Source organism: Diachasma alloeum, unplaced genomic scaffold (assembly GCF_001412515.2).
Source record: "Diachasma alloeum isolate Michigan unplaced genomic scaffold, Dall2.0 Dall_scaffold_00865, whole genome shotgun sequence".
Lineage (NCBI taxonomy): Eukaryota > Metazoa > Arthropoda > Insecta > Hymenoptera > Braconidae > Diachasma > Diachasma alloeum.
Window position 1 is genome coordinate 94,544 of NW_021680986.1, and position 18,891 is coordinate 113,434.

The 18,891-nt window shown below is 42.0% G+C and overlaps 3 protein-coding genes across 4 annotated transcripts in view; 2 read left to right on the forward strand and 1 right to left on the reverse strand.

Annotated features, from left to right (window-relative positions):
• LOC107045033 (xanthine dehydrogenase) lies at positions 1-13,056 on the forward strand. The gene is made up of 6 exons (XM_015267127.2): positions 1-153; positions 231-538; positions 620-2,569; positions 3,004-4,983; positions 5,064-5,140; positions 12,830-13,056. The coding sequence occupies exons 2-5, from the start codon at positions 419-421 to the stop codon at positions 5,106-5,108; spliced, it is 4,095 nt and encodes a 1,364-aa protein (XP_015122613.1). The 5' UTR covers positions 1-153; positions 231-418; the 3' UTR covers positions 5,109-5,140; positions 12,830-13,056.
• On the forward strand, positions 5,673-10,303 carry LOC107045032 (xanthine dehydrogenase). Its single transcript, XM_015267126.1, has 3 exons — positions 5,673-5,842; positions 5,912-9,838; positions 9,919-10,303. The coding sequence occupies exons 1-3, from the start codon at positions 5,720-5,722 to the stop codon at positions 9,961-9,963; spliced, it is 4,095 nt and encodes a 1,364-aa protein (XP_015122612.1). The 5' UTR covers positions 5,673-5,719; the 3' UTR covers positions 9,964-10,303.
• The window catches only part of LOC107045030 (serine/threonine-protein kinase Genghis Khan), a 19,405-nt gene continuing 10,518 nt past the window's right edge, over positions 10,005-18,891 (reverse strand). For both annotated transcript variants that reach the window (XM_015267124.2, XM_015267123.2), the window contains exons 7-18: positions 18,478-18,641; positions 17,314-17,859; positions 16,892-17,035; positions 16,452-16,829; positions 15,755-15,935; positions 15,498-15,686; positions 14,686-14,871; positions 14,428-14,609; positions 14,238-14,345; positions 13,603-13,729; positions 13,354-13,511; positions 10,005-13,042 (exon numbers count right to left, since the gene is read on the reverse strand). In XM_015267124.2, the coding sequence (XP_015122610.1) occupies positions 12,929-13,042; positions 13,354-13,511; positions 13,603-13,729; positions 14,238-14,345; positions 14,428-14,609; positions 14,686-14,871; positions 15,498-15,686; positions 15,755-15,935; positions 16,452-16,829; positions 16,892-17,035; positions 17,314-17,859; positions 18,478-18,641 (2,477 nt within the window). In that variant the 3' untranslated portion in view covers positions 10,005-12,928. The remainder of the gene's footprint in view (positions 13,043-13,353; positions 13,512-13,602; positions 13,730-14,237; positions 14,346-14,427; positions 14,610-14,685; positions 14,872-15,497; positions 15,687-15,754; positions 15,936-16,451; positions 16,830-16,891; positions 17,036-17,313; positions 17,860-18,477; positions 18,642-18,891) is intronic.

Consider the following 18,891-nt stretch of genomic DNA (forward strand, 5'->3'; position numbering starts at 1 on the left):
TGCCTCAAAGCCAGTTGTGGATTATCTTTGGGAGCATGGCCTCCTCTCAGTGATTTCAATAATATTTCGTAGATTTGAGCACTTGCACTGTTGGCGAGTCGATTCACCGGGTGTGAAAATTGGAGTAAAGCCGGTTTTAGCGTCTGGTCTCGGGTAAATTGATACATCATCTAATATTTCAGAGTGGTGGAGTGAGTGGCCTCAAAGGGCATTCACTTGTTTGCGCACAGTATTGCAGGCTTACTGGCGAGATTCTAGTCTTCGGGTCCAGTATAACATAGTGGTGGGGGAATAAGAAGCGAAGGCGACAATCTCTCCCGGAGGGTCACTCTGTGGAGTGACAGTGGAGTATCGCAGATTGTTGAGAGTTGAATTCACTTTAAAAATTCAATTTTGAAGGATAATATTGTGGGAAGACATGGGAAAACCTCAGGAGGAAGGCGAGGAGGAACAGGGCCTGAGGGAACACCTGGGAGGTGATCAGCTATCGGAAGTCAGAGAATCTAATACGCTGGTTTTTTACGTTAATGGGAGGGAGGTAATTATGGTGCTGCTAGAGTGACCCACATCTGTCAGTAGAATGATATAGCTAAATGGAATGAGAATCTCTTATTTTTAGATAATCGACAACGACGTCGATCCAGAATGGACTCTCCTGTACTATCTGCGGAATAAATTGAATCTAATCGGAACAAAACTGGGGTGCGCGGAGGGCGGTTGCGGGGCGTGTACCGTGATGCTTTCGAAATTCGATCGTCAAAGACGAAAAATCCTGCACCTAGCGATCAACGCCTGCCTGGCGCCCGTCTGCAGTGTCCACGGTACATCGATAACAACTGTGGAAGGTATAGGCAGTACCAGAACTACCCTCCATCCCATTCAGGAGCGCCTGGCCAAGGCCCATGGTTCCCAATGTGGCTTCTGCACCCCGGGAATAATAATGTCAATGTACGCCCTGCTGAGATCAAAGCCCAAACCCTCGATGCACGACCTGGAACTGACGTTCCAGGGGAATCTCTGCAGGTGCACGGGATACCGTCCAATTATCGAGGGCCTGAGGACCTTCACTGAAGAGTGGGAGCAGTCTCAAATTGCTCAGCGCACATCTCACTCCACCGGCTCCGAGATGAGGCCCTGTGCAATGGGTGAGGCCTGTTGCAAACGCGCGTTCACATCGGAACCAACAGAAGTCTTCAATACCAAGGAATTCCGTCCGTACGATCCCACCCAGGAGATCATTTTCCCACCGCAATTAAAACTCTCCGATGTACTTGACAAAGAGTATTTGATAATCAGAGGGAAAGAAGTTACTTGGTATCGTCCGACGACTTTACGACAACTCCTAGTCCTCAAAAATCAGTTCCCCAACGCCAAGATCATTGTAGGTAACACAGAAGTTGGTGTGGAAGTTAAATTCAAGCACTCCAAGTACCCAATTCTAATTCAGACCAGGCAAATCCCTCAACTCGGAGATATCAACATCCACGATTCTCTGACGATCGGTGCGAGTGTTGCTCTGATGGAGTTGGAGGAATGCCTTACCGATCTCATCACCACAACTCCAGAATACAAAACAAGAATATTCAGAGGAATAATCGAAATGCTCCACTGGTTCGCAGGGAAGCAAGTTCGAAACGTTGCAGCAATCGGGGGAAACGTAATGACAGGAAGTCCAATTTCAGACTTGGTACCAATACTGATGGCTTCTGGAACGAAATTGAACCTCTGCAGTCTCAAAAACGGTCACAGGCAAGTTCCTATGGACCAGAATTTCTTCACTGGATACAGACGAAACATCGTCAGGCCCGAGGAGATCCTTCTATCTTTAGAAATCCCATTCACCCAAGAATCCCAGTACTTTGTTGCCTACAAACAGGCGAAGAGGAGGGACGACGACATCGCCATTGTCAACATGGCATTAAACGTGATTTTTAAGAGTGAAACCGATGAAATCACTGAAGCCCACTTGGCATACGGTGGAATGGCCCCAACGACGAGGCTCGCAGTGAAAACCTGTGAGCAAATGTTGGGAAAACGATGGAACTCAGATATGCTGGAATCGACCTACCGATCATTAATCGAGGAATTCCCATTGGAAGACTCTGCACCCGGAGGAATGATCCTCTACCGAAGGTCCCTGACGCTCAGTCTCTTCTTCAAGGGGTTCATTCACATTACAAAGCAGTTACAGCGCGATGTCCCTGGACTTGCGCCAATCCCGAAGGAATTATCCTCAGTGGATGGAACATATCGTTGCAAATCCTTCAAAAGTTCGCAGTACTACCAGATTGCCCCTGACCGCTCAGACCCGAAGGATTTGATCGGACGACCGATCGTCCACACCAGTGCCTTCAAGCAAACCACTGGAGAAGCATTGTACTGCGACGACATTCCGAGGATCGACGGAGAGCTATACTTGGCTCTAGTTCTGTCCACAAGGCCCCACGCAAAAATCGTCCGCGTTGACGCCTCCAAAGCTCTGGCACTCGAGGGCGTCATTAGATTCTTCTGCGCTGAAAATATTCCGGAAGACAGAAAATGGGTTGGACCCATTGTGAAGGACGAAGAGGTACCCGCATGGAAAAATTTATATTTTGAATAATATATTTAAAAATATCATAAATTGGCCCAATTTATATATTCTTCATAAATTTGGAAAATTAATTAATTAAAAAAAAATCGAAAAATTCTAAGACAATGAAAATTCAGAGAGAAAAAAAATTCCGCACCGTCCAGCCGGGATTCGAGACCCGGGCGAGCGGAAAAAAAACCGGCATTGAAAAAAAAAAATTAAAATTAATTAATTATGAAGAATATATAAAAAAATTAATTAATTGATTAATTTTTTATACATTCCTTATAAATTTGAGAAATATATGGAATTGGCCCATATTATATATTTTTGGAATATATTTTTTGATGGGGTATGTGAGATGACCTCAGCTAGAAGCAACCGAGGGTAATCATTTCAACGTGCAATAATCTATTTCCATTGCTCTTCAGGTCTTCGCCACGAAAGTAACGAGTCAGGGTCAACCGATTGGTGCAATAATCGCTGTAAACCAAGTGACAGCCCAAAAAGCGTCGCGACTAGTGGAGGTTCACTACGAAGACCTAACGCCTGTGATCATAAGCATTGAGGATGCCATAGCGTCGAAATCCTTCATCGCCCCGTCCCCCATGAGGATCCAGAATGGAGATATAAATCAAGCCCTTGCGGAATCCGATCACATTCTCGACGGGGAGTTCAGAATAGGCGGCCAGGAGCACTTTTACCTCGAGACTCAGTCGGTTCTGGCTGTCCCCAAGGAGATCGACGATCTCGAAATCACCTGCAGCACGCAAGACCCAAGTCAACTCCAGAGATTGACTGCCCAGGTCCTCGGAGTCCCGTTGAACCGAGTGAATATCCGAGTGAAACGTATGGGAGGTGGCTTTGGGGGCAAGGAGACCAAGGGGAAATTGATTGCGATACCAGCGGCTCTTGCAGCCCACGAACTCCAGAGGCCCGTTCGTTGCATGCTCGATCGAGACGAGGACATGATGATCACCGGGGGAAGGAATCCCTTCCTGTGTAAATACAAGGTCGGCTTCACCAAGGGGGGCCTCGTGAAAGGGCTGAAGGTCGAGTTTTTCATGAACGCTGGACACTCCAGGGATTATTCGCCCGAGGTGATGCAGAGGGCGATCCACCACTGCGAGAATGCCTACAAGTTCCCAGCGATTGATGCCACAGGATGGGTCTGCAGGACCAATCTCCCCTCGAACACAGCTTTCCGGGCCTTTGGGGGACCCCAGGGGATGCTGGTAGCTGAAAACATCATCTGGGATGTTGCCAATTTCTTGGGGCTGCGGGTGGATAAAGTCTCTGAGATGAATTTGTACAAGGAGAACGATGTCACTCATTACCATCAGAAGCTCCTGCGGTGTTCCTTGGATCGCTGCTGGCAACAGTGTATTCTCCAGTCGGATTATGAGGCCAGAAGAGCCAGGGTGGAGGCATTCAATCGAGGGAATCGATACAGGAAGCGAGGAATCGCTGTTATACCCACGAAATTTGGTGTTGGGTACAGTCTGGGATTTTTGAATCAAGCTGGAGCACTGGTTCACGTTTACACTGACGGCTCGGTGCTCATCACTCATGGAGGGGCTGAAATGGGCCAGGGGCTGCACACGAAGATGATTCAGGTTGCGAGCAGGGTTTTGAGGGTTCATCCTGATAAAATTCACATCTCTGAAACTGCGACTGACAAGGTGCCGAATACTACAGCTACTGCTGCCAGCGTTGCTTCGGATTTGAATGGAATGGCTGTCCTGAATGCCTGCACTACTATTGTGGAGCGGATCAAGCATATTACCGATGGCAGTCCTGGGGGGAGTTGGGAGGAATGGATCTCGAAGGCGTATCTCGAGAGGATTAGTTTGAGTGCAACTGGATATTATCGAACTCCCGACGTTGGCTACGACTTTGAGACGAATTCTGGAATGCCTTACAATTATTTCTCGTATGGTGCCGCCTGCAGTGAGGTGGAAGTCGACTGTCTCACTGGGGATCATCAGATACTGAGAACAGACATTGTCATGGATGTGGGGGACAGTTTGAATCCCGCCATTGACATTGGACAGGTGGAGGGTGCCTTCACCCAGGGCCTGGGATTGTACACTCTCGAGGAGTTGATGTATTCTCCTGATGGAACCATGTACACACGTGGTCCTGGCTCCTACAAACTCCCCGGTTTCAATGACATTCCCCAGGAATTCAATGTATCGTTGCTGAGGGATGCACCCAATCCAAGGGCCATTTACTCGTCGAAAGCTGTCGGGGAACCCCCGCTCTTCCTCGCGGCCTCTGTATTTTTCGCTATCAAAAATGCCATTCAGGACGCCAGGAGAGGTGCCAAGGCTTCTGACATATTCAGACTAGATTCACCAGCAACCTCCGCCAGAATTCGCACGGCTTGCGTCGATGAATTCGTTACTCGTGTAATTTATCCATTTTTTCAATTAAAATTATCTTTTGGATTATTCTTTCAATTCTTAAAACTTTTTCTCTTTCATTGCAGTTTCCAGATGTCGATGTCGATAAGGCGTGGAACAAAGTACCATGAAATCTGAGGAATGTTTGCTCGAGAATTTCTAAGTATGAAATAATATGTCTTCTTTATCAAAAATGTCTCATTTTTTTAAATGAATAAAGGCATGTCTCACTCCTGTTTCGGGAAGGAAATACGTTTTTATAACTTTCGCGGCATCTTGCGATTAGAGGTTTATTATCCCTTCGAGAAATACCAAATGAGGAAATTGATGAATGAAATACCATTCAATAAGTCTCAAGCATACTGCATCGAAATTGAAATGCCTGGAAATTAGATTTAGTTATCTTTTATCGAGTATCAGAATTCCACTTGGAATAAATGTGACCGTTCGTGAGAGATAACCATTTGAAAAAGTGGAACTCGGCACAATATTTTCCTCGTGTTAACTGATACATTATCGACATTAGATCTAACGCGCACACAGTTTCTTGGAACGATCGCGAGTCGTTGGCGCCATCTATCAAAATACATGTATCAAATAAATACATGTATGAAGATAATTCGCGTTTCAAGGGCATTCGCTATTCTGTACATTTCTAATCATTATCGACGTCAGTGCGACGACAGTGAGTGAATCAATTAGACGGTCTCATTGTGTTCATTTAGAAATAGTGATCGAAGCTATGGGAAGGCCTGAAAGTGATGATAAGAAGAGGAAGGAACACGATGAGGAGGAATTATCAAGCGATTTAGATTCAAAGGCTAATGAATCTGACACTTTGGTCTTTTATGTCAACGGAAGAAGGGTAGCTATGTCGATTTTATTCGTAAATTCCAAGTATTTGTGGGAGAGTCATGAAGACTTCAACTTTTAGATAGCTGACAACAACGTCAATCCGGAATGGACTCTCCTATACTATCTCCGGAGTAAATTGAATCTAACCGGAACAAAACTGGGGTGCGCGGAGGGCGGTTGCGGAGCGTGTACCGTTATGCTTTCGAAATTCGATCGTCAAAGACGAAAAATCCTGCACCTAGCGATCAACGCCTGCCTGGCGCCCGTCTGCAGTGTCCACGGTACATCGATAACAACTGTGGAAGGTATAGGCAGTACCAGAACTACCCTCCATCCCATTCAGGAGCGCCTGGCCAAGGCCCATGGTTCCCAATGTGGCTTCTGCACCCCGGGAATAATAATGTCGATGTACGCCCTGCTGAGATCAAAGCCCAAACCCTCGATGCACGACCTGGAACTGACGTTCCAGGGGAATCTCTGCAGGTGCACGGGATACCGTCCAATTATCGAGGGCCTGAGGACCTTCACTGAAGAGTGGGAGCAGTCTCAAATTGCTCAGCGCACATCTCACTCCACCGGCTCCGAGATGAGACCCTGTGCAATGGGTGAGGCCTGTTGCAAACGCGCGTTCACATCGGAACCAACAGAAGTCTTCAATACCAAGGAATTCCGTCCGTACGATCCCACCCAGGAGATCATTTTCCCACCGCAATTAAAACTCTCCGATGTACTTGACAAAGAGTATTTGATAATCAGAGGGAAAGAAGTTACTTGGTATCGTCCGACGACTTTACGACAACTCCTAGTCCTCAAAAATCAGTTCCCCAACGCCAAGATCATTGTAGGTAACACAGAAGTTGGTGTGGAAGTTAAATTCAAGCACTCCAAGTACCCAATTCTAATTCAGACCAGGCAAATCCCTCAACTCGGAGATATCAACATCCACGATTCTCTGACGATCGGTGCGAGTGTTGCTCTGATGGAGTTGGAGGAATGCCTTACCGATCTCATCACCACAACTCCAGAATACAAAACAAGAATATTCAGAGGAATAATCGAAATGCTCCACTGGTTCGCAGGGAAGCAAGTTCGAAACGTGGCAGCAATCGGGGGAAACGTAATGACAGGAAGTCCAATTTCAGACTTGGTACCAATACTGATGGCTTCTGGAACGAAATTGAACCTCTGCAGTCTCAAAAACGGTCACAGGCAAGTTCCTATGGACCAGAATTTCTTCACTGGATACAGACGAAACATCGTCAGGCCCGAAGAGATCCTTCTATCTTTAGAAATCCCATTCACCCAAGAATCCCAGTACTTTGTTGCCTACAAACAGGCGAAGAGGAGGGACGACGACATCGCCATTGTCAACATGGCATTAAACGTGATTTTTAAGAGTGAAACCGATGAAATCACTGAAGCCCACTTGGCATACGGTGGAATGGCCCCAACGACGAGGCTCGCAGTGAAAACCTGTGAGCAAATGTTGGGAAAACGATGGAACTCAGATATGCTGGAATCGACCTACCGATCATTAATCGAGGAATTCCCATTGGAAGACTCTGCACCCGGAGGAATGATCCTCTACCGAAGGTCCCTGACGCTCAGTCTCTTCTTCAAGGGGTTCATTCACATTACAAAGCAGTTACAGCGCGATGTCCCTGGACTTGCGCCAATCCCGAAGGAATTATCCTCAGTGGATGGAACATATCGTTGCAAATCCTTCAAAAGTTCGCAGTACTACCAGATTGCCCCTGACCGCTCAGACCCGAAGGATTTGATCGGACGACCGATCGTCCACACCAGTGCCTTCAAACAAGCCACTGGAGAAGCTGTGTTCTGCGACGACATTCCAAGAATCGAAGGAGAGCTATACCTGGCTCTAGTTCTATCCACCAGATCTCATGCTGAAATTCTGAAGATCGATGCCTCGAAGGCCCTCGAACTCGAGGGCGTGGTGAGATTCTACTCCGCTGAGGACCTACCAGCCGGCAGGAATTCAGCAGGACCGGTGATAAGCGACGAAGAAATCTTCGTCACAAAAGTGACATGTCAAGGTCAACCAATCGGTGCTATCATTGCAATAGACCAATCCACAGCCCAGAAAGCCGCGAGAATGGTTGAAGTCGATTACGAAGACCTCAAACCAGTCATAAGCATTGAGGACGCCATTGAATCAAACTCCTTCATCGAGCCGTCTCCTATGAGAATCCAACACGGAGATATCAATCGCGCATTCGCAGAATCTGATCACACGATCGAAGGGGAGTTCAGAATGGGCGGCCAGGAGCACTTTTACCTCGAGACTCAGTCTGTTCTGGCTGTTCCCAAGGAAATCGACGAGATCGAGATCTTCTGTTGCACTCAGGATCTGAGCCAGATGCAGAAGATAACTGCCCATGCCCTTGGGCTGTCGCTGAGCCACGTGAATATTCGAGTGAAACGTTTGGGAGGCGCTTTTGGGGGCAAGGAGACCAAGGGGAGGCTGATTGCGGTACCAGCGGCTCTTGCAGCCCATGAACTCCGGAGGCCCGTTCGTTGCATGCTCGATCGAGACGAGGACATGTCGATCACCGGGGGAAGGCATCCCTTCCTGTGTAGATACAAGGTCGGCTTCACCAAGGGGGGCCTCGTGAAAGGGCTGAAGGTCGAGCTTTACATCAACGCTGGATACTCCAGGGATTATTCGCCCGAGGTGATGCAGAGGGCGATCCACCACTGCGAGAATGCCTACAAGTTCCCAGCGATTGATGCCACAGGATGGGTCTGCAGGACCAATCTCCTCTCTAACACAGCTTTCCGGGCGTCAGGGGGACCTCAGGGGATGCTGGTAGCTGAAAACATCATCTGGGATGTTGCCAATTTCTTGGGGCTGCGGCTGGATAAAGTCTCTGAGATGAATTTGTACAAGGAGAACGATGTCACTCATTACCATCAGAAGCTCCTGCGGTGTTCCTTGGATCGCTGCTGGCAACAGTGTATTCTCCAGTCGGATTATGAGGCCAGAAGAGCCAGGGTGGAGGCATTCAATCGAGGGAATCGATACAGGAAGCGAGGAATCGCTGTTATACCCACGAAATTTGGTGTTGGGTACAGTCTGGGATTTTTGAATCAAGCTGGAGCACTGGTTCACGTTTACACTGACGGCTCGGTGCTCATCACTCATGGAGGGGCTGAAATGGGCCAGGGGCTGCACACGAAGATGATTCAGGTTGCGAGCAGGGTTTTGAGGGTTCATCCTGATAAAATTCACATCTCTGAAACTGCGACTGACAAGGTGCCGAATACTTCAGCTACTGCTGCCAGCATTTCTTCGGATTTGAATGGAATGGCTGTCCTGAATGCCTGCACTACTATTGTGGAGCGGATCAAGCATATTACCGATGGCAGTCCTGGGGGGAGTTGGGAGGAATGGATCTCGAAGGCGTATCTCGAGAGGATTAGTTTGAGTGCAACTGGATATTATCGAACTCCCGACGTTGGCTACGACTTTGAGACGAATTCTGGAATGCCTTACAATTATTTCTCGTATGGTGCCGCCTGCAGTGAGGTGGAAGTCGACTGTCTCACTGGGGATCATCAGGTACTGAGAACAGACATCGTCATGGATGTGGGGGACAGTTTGAATCCCGCCATTGACATTGGACAGGTGGAGGGTGCCTTCACCCAGGGCCTGGGATTGTACACTCTCGAGGAGTTGATGTATTCTCCTGATGGAACCATGTACACACGTGGTCCTGGCTCCTACAAACTCCCCGGTTTCAATGACATTCCCCAGGAATTCAATGTATCGTTGCTGAGGGATGCACCCAATCCAAGGGCCATTTACTCGTCGAAAGCTGTCGGGGAACCCCCGCTCTTCCTCGCGGCCTCTGTATTTTTCGCTATCAAAAATGCCATTCAGGACGCCAGGAGAGGTGCCAAGGCTTCTGACATATTCAGACTGGATTCACCAGCAACTTCCGCCAGGATTCGCACGGCTTGCGTCGATGAATTCGTTACTCGAGTAATTTATCAATTTTTTCAATTAAAATTATCTTCTGGATTATTCTTTCAATTCTTAAAACTGTTTTTCTTTCATTGCAGTTTCCAGATGTCGACGTCGATAAAGCATGGAATAAAATCCCATAAAGATTCAAGAGGATGAAGGTTCAAATAAATCCATCAAGCTCTATGTTTTCATGATTATAATTTCTCTGTGCTGTATATTAAATTATATAACTTGTATATTGAAAAAGAAAATATTGTTATTGTTCAACGCGTTTGTACACATCTCCAAACGCGATCATATTTAATTAATTAAAAAAAGAAAAACAAGAATCATGAGAAAATTCTACAGAAATAATCTAAAAAATTTAAATCTACAGTTCCACAACGCCGCAACTAAATACAATAATTCCACTATATAATCGTTATTTATAATTTTGTTTTCATTCAATAAATACTTTGAACAATGCACAAGAGCCATAAATAAGTTTGTTTCATTTTCGTTTGTTCTCGTTATAATGACGTACGCTAAAACTATATGCGTTTCAAAATGCTGTATAATAGGACCAGATTATTATATTACACTGGTTTTAACCACCAGTAATACGCCTAATCTACGCTTTTATGCTGAAACTTATTTAATTTTACGTTTTTTTCTCTTGTTTAATCATTTCCTTAGTCTCCTTGAAATTTCTACTCAATGATAGACATTATGCTACAACACGATCGTGTAAATTCATCAATTGATCCTTGTGGCTCATATCCATTAACCAAAATTAGATTTTACTTCATTAATCAGTAAAAAAAATTGAAAAAATTCAGTTTTATTCTCCAAAATTCGATGAATTCTTTCATCTCTGCAGAGTAAAATTGATCAATGATGAGAGAAGACTTGCAAACTTCTGATGATTCGAGTTATTTACAAAATTTCATAAATACAAATTCTATTAAAAATAATCGAAATAAAAACTGCAATGCGTCAACTTAATTTTCTACCTGAATCGGCGTGTATTGCGAGTCAGTCTGATTTTCATTGTTCTTCAATATTGTGTTTCAGAGTCTTTGATTTCAAGATACATTAAAAAAAAATTTCAACACCTGTTGCCATGAAATAATACGAGTGTCGGAGTATATTGATCCTTAAAACTACCTCTGAGAATTTCGGTTAAAACTGCCCTCCGATGCATTTTGAAAACATTAACGTACATTGTTAAAAATCTCATGATAAATTTCTTCCTTTGCTCGTGGTATTCTCATGAATTTTCATCCATTGACTATAAACTGCAATTTTGCTCAAGAGGAGTAGAATAAAAACAGGGAGAGTAAACAACAGGTGAATATTTTTCCCTTAAAAAATAATCTCCAATTGAATTTTAAAATTAACTCGTCCTGTTTCCCACCCCTAATTCCGAATTATCTAAGACTACTCGTCAAAATCACTGGTTAAATCTCCATTCCCCCATCGAGAACAAGAAAAACTTAGACATTAAAATTGGAAAGACTCGTGAATATAAACGGCCTCTCGAATGGAAGCCACAATTATCCCCTAATTAATAATAAAACCGACAATTACCACTCGCTTTTTCACAAAAATACAGCCAAATATACCACAATAATCAGCATTAAAAAACGATAAAAAAATTAAAACTCCCCCGGGAAACTCGTAATTCCCACATAAAGCAGTAGTTGATTTAAAATTCCAAACTTTCATTTGAAAAAATGAATAAAAAAAATTCCTTGAAGTGACATAAGTAATTACTCTATTAAAATTAATTGTCAGTATCTTAAAAATAACAAGTGGACTGAAACCAACATCTGTTATTAAACTGTATAAATGACATTTGACTTTGACTCTTGTTACCCTCGACGAATTACATACGTAATATATTATTGACATTGTTATTAATCATTAATGATCTTCACATATTCATTTGTAATTATCATCTACACGTGATTGCAACAAATTATTACGCTTACTCACTACTATTCACACTGTGGGCGTATCAATTAAATTATGTATAATGCCTTAAACTGCATTATGACATAAATATAAAACTTTTTCAATCATAAGGCATTCAATAAATTTTATATTTGTTCTTTCCCTCTTCATGTCTTCCGGATGGAAGATTGATTATTATTTCTCATTAATTCAATAGGTTTAATCCTAACAATGGTTTTTTTTTAAACACTACTTCGAACTTAGTAATTCATTTTTGTTTGTGTTCTACCTAGAACTGAGGGTCGACTAATTGAGTAATTATTCTCTACTATAATTTGACTGATTTATGTCTCATTTTTTTTCGGAGAAAAAACTCAGACTTTTTCGTTATTGTGATAATTTTTTTTTGAGGGGAACAATGACACAGGAAATTCATAAAATTTTGTGGGGATTATCAATAAGCTTCGGCCAATTTCATGTGTCTATTTACAATTATCAATTTTGTGAAGTGGCGGAATAAAATGAGTCGATGGATTTAACGTGAATGTCTTGAAGAAAAAAAAATCCACTTCACTTCAATTATGCATGATTCAAGTGTTAAAAATTTGCCAGGAAATCCACTCCCCTTTTCTCGTAAAAAACCTGATTAAACATTGAATGACACTCGAATAAAAAATATAAAATAAAAATGCTGTCCACATTCCCTTCTTTTACGTTAAAATAAATAAGGCTATTTGACAGTGGCAAATACTCTGATTCTCCACGAACATCGACAAAAAGAAGATTGATAAAAATTTGAAGAAATAAAAATGAGAATAAATTTCGTGTTATTTATATAAATTTCATACCTTTAGTGAGACTCTAGCATATGTTATTTGGCAATTAAATGGATAAAATTAGTTCGTAATTTTTCTTCTTTTCAAGTGTACAATTAATTAATCTGCAGTAATACTATGGCAACTCGTTAGCCGTAGAACCTGTGACTACAGGTGTACGTGTACTGCTTTCAAAGTTGTCTCGACAGCTGCTCAATGAGTTTATCGTCAACTCGATCATTGTTTTTCTGTTTAGTTTATTCTAAGGGGAGTTTTGCAGCCTCACGCTTGGTATTCATACCTGATTGTGGCGTTCGGTGCATGTAAGTAGCTGGCCGATGAGTATCTGGGGGATTTATGAGTCGTAGGAAGATGAACCGTGGTCATGGGCTGGACTCGGTGGTGTTGATGGGTTCGAACTGTTGTTCGAGGCTATTGAGTGACGAGGACTTCCACCAGCTGTGTGCTCCTGATAATTAATGAGTTGTTTGTGAATTTTTATTCATTAAAGAATTTTTCAAGTGTATTATTACATTCAAGAAGTTTAAATATATATTTTTTATTTTATATATTTTATTTGAATTTTTGTATATATTATAAAATACGGTATTATTATCATATATTATATATTTATATAATATATTAAATATATTATATAAATATGTGATAAAATATATATTTTTTGTAATTAATATAAAACGTAAAATATGAAATTTTTTGTGTAAAGAAATTACAAGAGATTTTTTTTTGGGAAAATTCACTTGTAATTAATAGCTTTACCTTTTCCTGCAAAGAAGCAACACTACCGAGTGACAGTGGTGTATGGGATCGCATATGAAGTGATTCAGATTCCGCCTGATCGACTGGTGTCCGGGGTAACGAAGGTGGTGTTGCTGTGGGCCGAGGTGGTGCTGGGCCTCTTCTCGACGATGTTGAACCTACAATTGAATCGACAATAAATGATCATCAAACAACCAATGTCTGCAGATATTTGTCTGCTGTGAGAGGAAAATATCGATTATCAAGTACCATTATGAGGCGAATAACCAGAATTTCTCTGCATATGGGAACTTAGACGTCTCGTGTCTGATGGTGGATGCCTGGGTGGCAATGGTGCTGGTTTTGTTGGCGCCTGAAGACCAGTATTTGCGTAAAACTGGAAATGAAAAATTCCTGTTAATTTCGCTGGTGAATTTCTCTCAAATGTGATCTTGATTGTTTTTTTATTTTGATGATCTGAAATGGTCTCCAATTGCTATTTAATTTTACATAGCCCTGGAGTCACCAAAAATTATGATTGTACATAGCTGAACATATTCAAAGAGCATTTTTTAATTATATTGGGAAATAAACCCAATAGGGAGGCAATTGCAATTTAATAATTTGATGTATCTAATAACTATTAGGTCTTTATTTGTTGCAGCAGTCAATGGTTATCAGATTGTCAGTTACCACGATAAATTATCCATTCACATAAATTATTCATTCACAATTGGACTTATTTCTTTTTTTATTGTACAATCATAATTTTTGGGGACTCCTGCGGGCTGTAAAATCCAATGGAAATTGTGATATACTTAACATTATGAAGATGGAAAAACAATCGACATAAAGTTCGAAAAATAATCCACCCGGGGCTTAAAATTTTATCAACAAATTCTTACTCGTTGCTGTGGATTCCCATGCAAATGAGAACTACTACTGTGATGACTCGAATACTGCTGTTGGTCCGCTGTCTCGAGGGTCGTTGGTAAATCCAACAAACGTTGAATCTGCAGAAAAAAAAATGACAATACAATGTGAAAAAATGTATTGCATTGAATTAATTCTGGATAATTTCATGAGTTTACTCACTTGAATACCATTTCCCGGCCCCATGTGACTAATGTGATTGAAATTCGTTGGCGCTGAGATCATTTTCGATCGTCTGTCGGTGGGTCGAGAGCTTCTGTTCCCCTCGCGCAGCGAAAATCGCCTCCTGGGTCTCGTCATCTGTCTCCCACTGGCATCGAGAGGTGCTAAATTCAGTAATTCTCCTGCAGGAACATGAAAAAGTCACGTCAAATCCCAAGAGCCATTTATTCGGCAAACTGAATTAATTTTTTCACTCACGTTGATGGAGATGACTCAAATAAATAACATACGGCATATCATTGATCATGCAATTGGTCAATGATCCCGAATTATTGAGTGGTCGTGCACGTTTTACATTCAACGTCTGCAGCCAGTCCCCAGTATTGCAGTCGAACAGATCCACGTGGGTCTCACTGTAAACCAGGAGATATCCTTCGCAATAGCCTGGAGAAACACAATTTTCATCAATTTACAGATTTTTTTCAGTTTGGTACAAACCACACTTTAAGATATATAGGATTAGGGGTGAGTGGGGCAAAATGGAACAGTCGAACAAATGATTGAGGCAATTCAAGCAAAATTTTTTTTTATCAACAAATATTATTTTATTCTTGGGAGTACTGATGAGAGTAATAATTTACCATTCAGTAGAATGGGAAATTATTGACAAGTTTTGACGGGCGTAGATTTTGTCAATGGATTAATTGAAAGGAAAATGAAACAGCAAAATCCAAAATCCAGACCCAGAGAGAGAAAAAGGAAAGTGTTGAATTTTAATCGAATAATCCATTGACAAAATCTTCTCCCGTCAAAACTTCTCAATAATTTTCCACTCTACTGAACAGAAAATTATTATTCCCATCAGTACTCCCAAGGATAAAAAAAAGTTGTAAAAAAAAATGAATAAAAAAATTTTGTTTTGCTTGAATTAAGTTATGTGAGAACAATTTCAAAAAAATCATGAATATTCGTCATTAAAATGACATTTAGCCCGCAATTACAATTTTTCACACATTCGTTGTTTATAAATAAATAGAGTAGTTGGCTATCCGTAAGGAGATTGTACTCACTGACTGCAGTTGGAACAGCTGGATACATGATCTCCCGATCTCTGCTCTTCCTCCCCTGGCTGTCAACGTAAACAGCGAGTGTTTGGAATACGAGCAAGAATTCACCTCTCGGCAATTCAATGCAGCGTAGTGCATCGATGGCACTGTACGTCAAAAATCCTAGCAGTGTGTTTTCAGGATGGACCAATGCTGCAGAAACACGAGTATATGGAGACACTGAGGCACAACTATGTCGTATTCATGTTACATTTACTTACAAATAGGATGATGATCGCCGAGAATACTGTATATCGAAAAGCCTGATGGATAACCAACGCATAAACGTCCCTCTGACAGTACTTGAAGTGTTTGTGCATGACAGGGTAACATTAATTCTTGAATACGTTTGTGGCGGGTTTTTGTACGTGTTATTTCGTATATCATCACATGTGAAGCATTCTGAAATTCAAGATAACCATCAATTCCTGTAATTTTTTACATTTTTATGAATTATTATTTATTAATTCAGTATTGGCCACTTTTTAACGAATATCTCGGAATCTAAGGAAGATGGCGAAATTTTTGTTAGGACCTTTTTTATAGCTATCAATTCGCTCTACAAAAAAGGTCATTATGAAAATTTCGGTATCTCCCTTAGATTTGGAGATATTCCTCACGCACGCTCCTGATGTCTAAATCGACTCAAGGGTCGGGTGGATTATCTTTCGAGCGTTATCTCGATTACGATTACGTTCGAAAGATAATCCACCCGGGCCTTAAACAGTTTTACCGCTTCACTACTGAATTCTAAATAATAAAATGAAATATACTGTTGAATAAAACTTGAAATTTCATGGAAATTAACTGAAAATTCACGATTTTCATAAATTTTCATGAAAAAATCGAATTGAAATTTACAGTTTTCATGAATTTTTCATTGCAACTGTGACCTGACAAAATTTTTCAACAATTTACCTGTTTTTTTATCGCAACACAGAGACAGTATGTGAGTGGATTACGCCTGACAACGCCTGTAGTCAGAGTTATACAGCCCTTAGTCTCAGCAACTTTGATCCATTCAACCTCATCACCATCGAGTGCACGCACTGGGACTAGTCTCACGTGGCGCTGTTTACCGCTCAGTACCACAATAAGTTGTTCCTCGGTGATATACTCGAGTAAATATATCTTCTTTCCCTCACCAACTTTAGCAATTTCGCTACGATCTAAATCTAAACAGAATAGGCCCTCCTCGGTACCAATGACTAGACGATCAGGATCTATTATCGCTCCTGACATCACGTTCTTTACAACTGACAATGTATTGTCCAGCAATTCTTTTGCACGAAAGATCTGGAAGAATCAGGCAATTAGCCTCTTCATTCTCCCATTGTTAAGTATAACATAATATTTACCGTTGTATTTGGAAGATTATTTCTTTTTAATATTCGATGAAGTTCACTTAACGCCACAACCCATTTGGTTTTCTCGCTCTCAGTGTCAGCCAGCATCAAAGTATGATTTCGTGAACCTGGTGGCTCCAGCAAGGACGTTGTAATCTACAAAAAACATGAACAAATTCCCTCAGCAAATTACAAATCTCATTTCAGTAGCGAAGTGAGTTTTCAGGGAATATCTCCGCATCTGAGCGAGATATCGAAATTTTCGTAATGACCTTTTTTGTAGCGCTCAGTTCGCTCTACAAAAAAGGTAATAACAAAAATTACCCTATCTCCCATAGATTTCGAGATATTCAAAATTGACATAAACCGTTTTAGAAAAAAAGCAAAACAATTGCAAAGAAATAAAGTTTTAATAGAAAAAAAAAGAAACTCACCCTAAAAATGCATGGAATGTCTTTCTTCGTAGCATGAATAACATCAGATTCACGTACTGAACTAACGCCAAACTCCTCGTCCCTCATATCGAGAACTTGCGATACATAGACCGATGGCAGTGCATTACGATCAGGCGATATATCGTAAAGGAATAATTTAAAGTCACAGACAACGACAAATTGGCGAATCCATCCCTTCTTGACGCCCCCCATCTTGGGCACCTTGACGTAGCCCTCGTAGGCAGTGCCAATGCCCCTAGTTGGATCAATTCCAAGTGGTCGTTTTGTCTTGTCATGGGGCACTGGACACATTGCTGGCACTTTATCGCAGCACGGCATGTGGCAGGCAAAACCACATACCTCGCACACAACTCCCTGCCTGGTGAGTCCAACCATGAGGGAAGTGCAGTGATTGCATTTCGTTGGTGCTGAGAATGTTCGCACCAGAAATTGATGGGACTTTGGCTTTGGCTGGAGGCTTGCCACTTGACTGTGGGACGCCGATGATTTGTTGAGGAGTTCGTGAGACAGTGGTGACGTTGGATCCTTCAGGATTAACAACAAATATTTAATTTTACCGAGGGATTTCTATTTCTTCACTAACTGATGAATTTCAAAGAGATAGCGAAATTTTTGTGATGATATTTTTTGCAGCTCTCAGCGAGCTGCAGGGAAAAGGTCGAACAAAAATTTTGCTGTCCGCCTTGCACTGAGAGAACAACAAACACGTTGTCAAACAAGTCTTGTTTGAGCCACCAGAATCGCTAGCTGAAAATTGGCAAAAAAGAATTTGTTTGGTTCGAATTTGAAAGTCTCAAACATGAATGATTGTTCTGCTTTCGACAGCAACGAAATATTTGGCTCAAGAGGCGGATAACAAAGATTTTTCGGGAGCAAAATACGTGTGGGAGTATCGAATAACGAAGGAGTAGTGCTAGAAATGACGTTTCTGCGTCTAGAGAGAATGCAATTTTTTTTGAACAACTAAATCTATTTTTCCGACAAAAATTTTTTATTCCAGCGCACTCTCTGCATGTTTAATTTTCAAAAAACTATTTTCTTGGCGCAAGTAAGACTTGTTTGAGAACTTTGGAGTTTTCCCCTCAGTGTAGATTCCGGGATATTTACTGAAAACTGAGCAATAGATAAAAAAAGGGGACTTACAATGCTCAATTCGGATAAATTGCTCTTGCTACTCGTGATGCTCGGCGCCCGATTGTCCTCGATGTCACCCTCAACGCTGTCGACACTGCCATGACGAGTGCTGCCGGCCGTTTCCTTCAGGAAGTGCTCCAAGTACGACATTTGCGATGTTGGGCGCTCCAAGACTGCAATAAAAACACTCAAGTTGAATTCAATGCGCCACGAAATCGTGAATTAATGAATAAACGTGTGTCGCGCAGCGTCTCGATGTTTCTTGTAAAAACCTTAAATTAGATCACAATCAGATCCTACAACACAGTCATTAGGTTCACAGTGTCTAAATTCTACGAGAGAAAAATCAGGATGAATTACACTATTATTCACTGCTCAACACCTCAAGGTAGTCTTCATCAATGCACCATGCAAAACTGCATT

Bases quoted from the DNA above. Each gene is read 5' to 3' on its own strand.
- LOC107045033 (XM_015267127.2), top strand. From the start codon at position 419: ATGGGAAAACCTCAGGAGGAAGGCGAGGAGGAACAGGGCCTGAGGGAA. The intron at 539-619 runs GTAATTATGGTG...TCTTATTTTTAG, and splicing joins TTTACGTTAATGGGAGGGAG to ATAATCGACAACGACGTCGA. The intron at 4,984-5,063 runs GTAATTTATCCA...CTTTCATTGCAG, and splicing joins TCGATGAATTCGTTACTCGT to TTTCCAGATGTCGATGTCGA.
- LOC107045032 (XM_015267126.1), top strand. From the start codon at position 5,720: ATGGGAAGGCCTGAAAGTGATGATAAGAAGAGGAAGGAACACGATGAG. The intron at 5,843-5,911 runs GTAGCTATGTCG...TTCAACTTTTAG, and splicing joins TTTATGTCAACGGAAGAAGG to ATAGCTGACAACAACGTCAA. The intron at 9,839-9,918 runs GTAATTTATCAA...CTTTCATTGCAG, and splicing joins TCGATGAATTCGTTACTCGA to TTTCCAGATGTCGACGTCGA.